Source organism: Colobus angolensis, unplaced genomic scaffold, assembly GCF_000951035.1.
Source record: "Colobus angolensis palliatus isolate OR3802 unplaced genomic scaffold, Cang.pa_1.0 Scaffold19, whole genome shotgun sequence".
NCBI lineage: Eukaryota > Metazoa > Chordata > Mammalia > Primates > Cercopithecidae > Colobus > Colobus angolensis.
Window position 1 is genome coordinate 11190060 of NW_012115043.1, and position 7816 is coordinate 11197875.

Below are 7816 nucleotides of genomic sequence, written 5' to 3' on the forward strand. Positions count from 1 at the left end.
GCCTGTAGTCCCAGCTACTCGGGAGGCTGAGGCAGGAGAATGGCGTAAACCCGGGAGGCGGAGCTTGCAGTGAGCTGAGATCCGGCCACTGCACTCCAGCGCGGGCGACAGAGCGAGACTCCGTCTCAAAAAAAAAAAGTGAAATTAACTCTGTTACCCATTTCTGATCCAGAAATGTGATCCTTTTTCTCAGTCAACTTTTTTCTTAACTCTGCTATAAACTAGCTATGTGTCCTTGAGGAAATTTCATTCATTCTTTTTTTAAAAGAGACAAGAGTCTTGCTCTGTTGCCCAGGCAGGAGTGCAGTAGCACAATCATAGCTTACTGCTTCCTTGAACTTCTGGGCTCAAGTGATCCTCCCACCTCAGCCTGCTGAGTAACTAGGACTGTAGGCATGTGCCACATGCCCAGCTAATTTTTTTTAATTTTTTTAATTTTTTATAGAGTCAGGGTCTTGCTAGTTTTTCCAGGCTAATCCTGAACTCCTGGCCTTAAGTAATCTTCCCACCTCAGCCTCCCAAAATGCTGGGATTACAGACTTGAGCCACCACACCCAGCCTGAGCAGATTTCTTTATCTCGACCTTGTATTTGCTCTAAAGTTATGAGAGACTAAATCACATGCAGATAACCATTTGCTAGATTATATAGTAAAATGCTTTTAATGATAAAATTATCCTAATCCCATTTAATTTTGTTTTTAATTGAGAAGACACACTGGGAGCCTTACCTACTGAAAATATGGTCCCTGGAACAATAGCTTGTTATTAATGCAAAACCTTGGACTCTACCCCAGATTCTACATTTTAACAAGATCGCCAGATTTCTCATATGCACGTAGTTCAGGGGCAATCACATGAAACTGCACTTACTGTTGATAACAAAAATATTAGTGGATTTGAATTGTTCTTACCACCAGCATTGTGCCAAGCCCACTCTTTCAAGAATGAAGAAATATTGATGAAATATTTTCAAATCTGTAAATGGTAACATCTTAGTATAATTTCAGAAGTACTAATTAGCCTTATCAGTGCAAGTTTAAGTACCTTAAATCATCTGTTTCTCTTTCTGCAACTGGAAATAGACTCCTGTTAAGAGTAGAGTTTTCTTTGAAGATATAGCATAAGCACAGTGAATAACATGTATTCCTTTGCTTATGCTCCCTTAGACCAGTAATAGGTACAGTCATTTTACTTATGTAGTGTCCTGACCAGTGAATTTGGATGGATAATTTGTCAGATACTTCACATCTGAAATAAAGCCGTTAAATTGAAGATAATGACAAACAGGTTTTAATGTAGGCATTATTGCTCTTTCATTTGTAGAATGAAACAAGCTGCTCAGGGTATTTGAGCCTGAGACAGTGTGACTCATGCTTTAAAGGAGCAAAAATATTCTACCTTTTTTATCCTCTTGAGAATGACTAGTAAAAAAGTCAGTCCTTCCCAGCAAATAGCTTTGAGCCTTTGGACAACTATGTATGATAGGCTCTGTTGCAAGGATTCTGCTATCATTCACATTCCCTGACAAATCAAACCTTGCCTATGTGGGGAGGTATGTCAATTTTGGTCAGAAATGGTAATGGTGAGGAGAGATCTCTTTTATCCATCCAACTTTTGGCACCAAACATTCTTCTATCCCTCAGGCTTGAATGTATCCATCTTACAGGGTGAATCCTGCTGTGACTGAAAGGATGAAATAAGATTACCTGAAAGCATTTTGAAAGTGGCAAAGTTGGATAGGCAAATGTATTTATTACTAATAGTAAATTAGTAGAGCTTTGAAAAAGTATAATCTTGCATTGCAGCAATTTCCAGTTTATGTACTACCAAAAGTAGAGTATCAAGCTTGTTATGGAGTTGAAGCTCTGACTGAAAGTGAACTTTGTCGCTTATGGACTGAAAGTTTATTGCATTCCAACAGCTCGTTTTATGTTGGTAAGTTATACAAAAGTCTTTGTTCTCCTTTTTAATTTCCTTGTAATTACATACTTGTAAATTCAATTGTGAATACTTCTATTCTGCACTTTTTTACTTTAGTTTTTATTTATGTATGTATTTATTTTTAGACAGGGTCTCACTCTGTTGCCCAGGCTGGAGTGTAGTCATGTGATCATAGCTCACTGTAACCTCAAACTCCTGGCCTGAAGTGATCCTCCTATTGCAGCCTTCCAAGTAGCTGGGGCTGCAGGCATGTGCTACCATGCCCAGCTAATTTTTTTGTTTTTTATTGAGATGGGGTCTCATTATGTTGCCCAGACTAGTCTTGAACTTCTGGCCTCAAGCAATCCTCCTACCTTAGCCTCCAAGAGCTCTGATATTACGGGGATGACATACCATGCTGACCTATTTTAGAAACACTTATTGGCCGGGCGCGGTGGCTCAAGCCTGTAATCCCAGCACTTTGGGAGGCCGAGATGGGTGGATCACGAGGTCAGGAGATCGAGACCATCCTGACTAACACAGTGAAACCCCGTCTCTACTAAAAAAAAAAAAATACAAAAACTAGCCGGGCGAGGTGGCGGGTGCCTGTGGTCCCAGCTACTTGGGAGGCTGAGGCAAGAGAATGGCGTAAACCCGGAAGGTGGAGCTTGCAGTGAGCTGAGATCCGGCCACTGCGCTCCAGTCCGGGCGACAGAGCGAGACTCCACCTCAAAAAAAAAAAAAAAAAAAAAGAAACTTATTTAATAGTATAATCAAAAATATATGTTTGTTTTCTAAAAAAAGCTTCTTTTAAGGGTACTGTTTAATTGATTAACTATTGATCTATACATTTGTTTTGAAATTTTCTTATAATGACACTACTTTTAAAACCTCAAATATTTTGATGAAATGAATTTTTCCTTTGTTTTTGTGGGGCATGGGGATTAGCCTGGAATTCAGTTTGCATTGGCTCAGTTCATGTACAGTTAACATCCTCACATAATAGATTACTTACTAGTGATTATTGGTAGTATTTCCTCCCACTGGAATGTCCAGTATCGAACATCTCAATGCATCCCATAAATCTCAATCCCTCCTAATCATCTCAGACTGCTCCTCTGTGTAGTCTTTTGCTTTCTTTGATCTCTCAGTGCGGTCTTATACTTCTCTGTGAATTATTTCTTTGTACTTTATTGTTCTCTCTTAACACCTGTCCCTTCTTCCTGTTAGACAATAAACAGCTTAAGGTCAGAGTCTGATAAAATTCTGTATTGAGTCTAATAAAATTTTGTATTATAGTGCTTAGCTTGATTGCTTGTATGTAATAAATGCTATGAGGGTGTGTTTCTTTTTTTTTCTTGCTGAAAAATATTTTATTTAAATTGAATGAGATTTGAAACATTGTATGGTAAGAGAATACTGCAGAGGAACTGGTATCAGATCTTATTTTGGCTGATTATATAATAATCATACCACTCATCTTATATAACTGTGTATTCCAATAAAAATAATTTAATTAAATGGTAGAAGAAACAACATGTTTTTAAATTCTGAATCATATTCTTATTTGATTGTTAAAATAAAGAATATACTTTTTGCTTGCCTAGAACGTGACTCCAATGTAAATGCAACAAAACATAAATTAGTGTGAATCACGGTTTTTTTTTTTTTTTTATACTTTAAGTTCTAGGGTACATGTGCATAACGTGCAGGTTTCTTACATATGTATACTTGTGCCATGTTGGTGTGCTGCACCCATCAACTCGTCAAGAGGGTGTGTTTCTTAAAGAAAGGTTATTCACTTAAAATGTTTTTCCTATTTTGGTTAATCAGTATTTTGTTTTCATATTTTATGAGAGCATTAAGTAGATAATTGATTCTTTCTGCTTAACTCAAAAAAGGAAGTAGCTAAATGCACTAATTGGTGATATGCTGCCTCCCTCCTCTTCCTTCATACACATACTCAAAGTTTTTGTAGTGATTTTCAGTCTATAACCAGAATTTCAATGTTCCTCCAAAGATCTCACAATCTCAATGTTAGCTACTTGAATGCAATTTGCCAGCCACATCCATTTTAGGAAAGGACCAAATAAAAACTTATGAGTGAAATTTTGTTTAAAGTACTGACAGAGAATGGAGATTCATGACCAAAAAAAAAAAAAAAAATTAAGGTTTCAGTTTTTAAATGTACAGTTTAACGTCAACTGTGTGGATTACTTCATCTTAATTATTTTTTAAAATCCTAAGTAATCCTAACTGCTGATTATTCTCTGTGAATCCTATCCTCTTGTGAGCCTTTCATTTCAATGTACTGGGATAGTATTTTTGGCTTCTGTGCCAAGTGTTTGGTGAAAAGCATGTATTGTATGGTTGTGGGATTTTGGTTTGGGGTTTTTTTGGTGGGGTGTAGGTATGGGGGGCGATATGTTTTAAAATACTATTTTAAAAACATCTGAGTTTTTCAGTTTTTTAAAATGTTGTTATAATACCCTTTTAATTTAAGGAAGATGTTCAAGAAAATCACTTGAAGTGCTTTTAAAAGTGGAGATTGCTGGCCCCACCCTGGAGGGTCTGATTCACTAGGTCTGTACTGGGACCCAAGACTTTCTCAGGTGGTACTGATGCTGCTAGTTCAGGGACCACACTTTGAGAATCAATTCTATAGCTTATAGTCTCTTTTTCCAGTAGAATAAACACACTTGTGATTTGTTTGTTCGCTTTGCTTTGCTATAAACATGTTCCCCACTTTCCCTAGTTGCAGTACTCTTTTTATCTTTTCCCTATAAAAACTTCAAGATTTGCTCCTTTAAGACAATTTCCCACATTGTCTCATCGCAACTTCTGCATCCACCCTCCAACCCTTTAATATTTATCAATTCTATATAGTTGACCTACAGGCAGTCCTCACTTGGCTCATAGTTTCAATAAGCACAAGTTTTAGTTATGACTGTGTGTTAACAGTAATTGTGTAAAGTATAAGCTTCACTGCTGGCTCTTCAGTCCACAGATCACTACATAAATAACAGGCACATCATGATCACTGACCAGTCATGTCACTTCTTTCAAAGTCTGTTTATAATTGGTTATTGTGTACCCATTGAGCTCATGCACAGAAAGCAGAGTGTGCAGTTGTGTTGACTCTTTGTCTCCCAGTGATACACCCATGTGATATTTTACCAAAGTAGATAATCAAAAGAATCAGCCAACAAATATTAAAGCAAAGCAAAGAAACAAAAGGTGATACTGCCAGAAGTGAAATTTGAATGGAACATAAATGGAATTACAGAGAAAACAGCAGAGAGTGGGAATGTTGGCACTGTTATTGTTCCAGTGACTCTAGATTTGCTGCTGCCAGACAAACTTAGTGAAAGCGTTGTGACATAAAGGATGAACAGGTGACACTGGCATAAGATTTTACACTAAACAAACTCCTGAAGATAATTTCATGATATTGAGAGCACAAAGGATACAGTGTCGGAAGCTGATCCTTAGGAATATAACGGTTCACTATGGCATTGAAAAGATGCATCCAGCCAGGTGAGGTGGCTCACGCTTGTAATCCCAGCACTTTGGGAGGCTGAGGCGAGTGGATCATTTGAGGTCAGGGGTTAAAGACTGGCTTGGCCAACATGGTGAAACCCTGTCTCTACTAAAAATATAAAAAATTAGCTGGGCAGTAGTCACTTGTGCCTGTAGTCCCAGCTACTCAGGAAACTGAGACAGGAGAATCACATGAGCCTGGGAGGTGGAGGTTGCAGTGAGCCAAGATCACGCCACTGCACTCCAGCCTGGCCAACAGAGTGAGACCCTGTCTCAAAAAAGAAAAAGAAAAGATGCATCCTTCCTAATAACAAGTTGTGCAAGAAGAATAAAAAGAAAAGATGCATCCTTCCTAATAACAAGCACTGTTCAAAGTGCTCTTCACTAACGTTTCGTAAAGAAATAAAACACTTTAGTGTTTTGAATTAAAATGTACTAAAATATTTTACTGTTCTGTTCATTTTCCTATATATTTATGATTGATAGTTTATAGTGTTTTGACAAAAATTTCAAAGGTAACCAAACAGTTGTAATTTTCCCCATTGATCGTTAAAATTGTAGGGTTTCAGCCTTTATGGTCATTTTTATGGTCCCCACACTGCATGCAAAGCAAGGAGTCCCTATACACATATGAATGCATGTATGCTTGTATATGTTTATGTGCATGTATGTATGAATGAATGCTTGTATATAAAGTATTTTTATTACACATAGATTTTATTTGTCCTCTCTAAATCAGTGCTTTCCAACCTTGATGCACATAAATATTTGTACAGCACGCTGTGATATATAAGAGAGATTGCTTGTAGCTGAAGGGCAATAGCCAGGGAGCTTTTGCCATCCCCAGCATTGCTTAGCTGCCTGAAGGGCTGAGGTGATGAGTATCTTAAGCACATATATATTATCTTATTTGAGGCCCACAGATTAGAAAGCTCACAGATTGAGAGAGTTGTGAACTCTTTGAGGAGGTAGATCCTCAGAGCACTTAGTATGGTATTCTCTGTATAGTTATTTTTGACAGACCATAATTGACACATACTATAATACTTTTTTAAATGAATTTCTTTCAAAAGGTAAGAACTATTAGTCTTCTCAAAGACATAATTAGTAAACATCTAAAAGTTATGCTTAATATTTCCTTTCTATGGTTATTAAATCATTACAATGTGTCTTTGTTATTAGAAATGCCACCGTGTAATGAGTGTATGAGCATAAAGCAAATGAAAGGGGGCTTGGTAAGAAAATGAAACATTAAATTATGTGCATTTTTAATTGTCCCAGTGATTGACATCAACTTTCCAGGTAATTTGTTTTGAGACCTAAATATTAGGAGTTAAAAAATAAAAACAATTTGTTTTCAACATTGATACGTGTTATATTCTCATCATGCCAGTTGATGTTTTTAACTATGGTACAATACCTACGATTTTTGTGTTGACTTGATCATATAACATTTAACCCAGGACTATCTTTTATGTCACTCTTCTTTGGTATATTTCAGGACATTGGTATTAGCTCTCAACCTGTTTTGTTTTAGAATATATGCATTACTTTTTAAAACAAAAGCATCATATTGAGAATTTGCTGTTTTGTTTTTTGGAATTCTAGATTCATATTGTGTTTGTAAAAAAAAGTAAGAGTCGGGGCCAGGTGCTGTTGCTCACACCTGTAATCTTAGCACTTTGGGAGTCCAAGGCAGGTGGATTGCTTGAGGCCAGGAGTTCAAGACTAGCCTGGCCAACATGATGGAACCCCATCGTTATCAAAAATACAAAAAAAAAAAAGATAGCTGGGAGTGGTGGCGCACAACTGTAGTCCTAGCTACTCAGGAGGCTAAGGCACAAGAATAGCTTGAACCTCAGAGGCAGACGTTACACTGAGCCAGGATCTTGCTATTGCACTCCAGCCCAGGAGACAGAGCCAGACTCTGTCTAAAATAAATACATAAATAAGACTTTGGCCAGGCTCAGTGACTCACGCCTGTAATCCCAGCACTTTGGGAGGCTGAGGCAGGTGGATCACCTGACGTCAGGAGTTCAAGACCAGCCTCACCAACATGATGAAACCCAGTATCTACTAAAGATACAAAAAGTTAGCCGGGCCTGGTGGTGGGCACCTGTAATCCCATCTATATGGCAGGCTGAGGCAGGAAAATCGCTTGAACCCAGGAGGCGGAGGTTACAGTGAGCCAAGATCGTGCCTCTACACTCCAGCATGGGCAACAAGAGCGAAACTTTGTCTCAAAAAAAAAAGTAAGACTTGGAACTGACTGCTTTGATTTTTTTTTTTTTTTTTAACTGTAGGAAATCTTACAGTGTGCTTTAATAATTTTTTTTTTTTTTTTTTTTTTTGAGA

General features: G+C 37.6%; 1 protein-coding gene across 1 annotated transcript in view; it reads left to right on the forward strand.

The window, feature by feature from the left end:
* The window catches only part of ICE2 (interactor of little elongation complex ELL subunit 2), a 56853-nt gene that overhangs the window by 34486 nt on the left and 14551 nt on the right, over positions 1-7816 (forward strand). Inside the window, 1 exon segment of the mRNA XM_011940475.1 lies at positions 1807-1936. Within this exon segment, the coding sequence (XP_011795865.1) occupies positions 1807-1936 (130 nt within the window).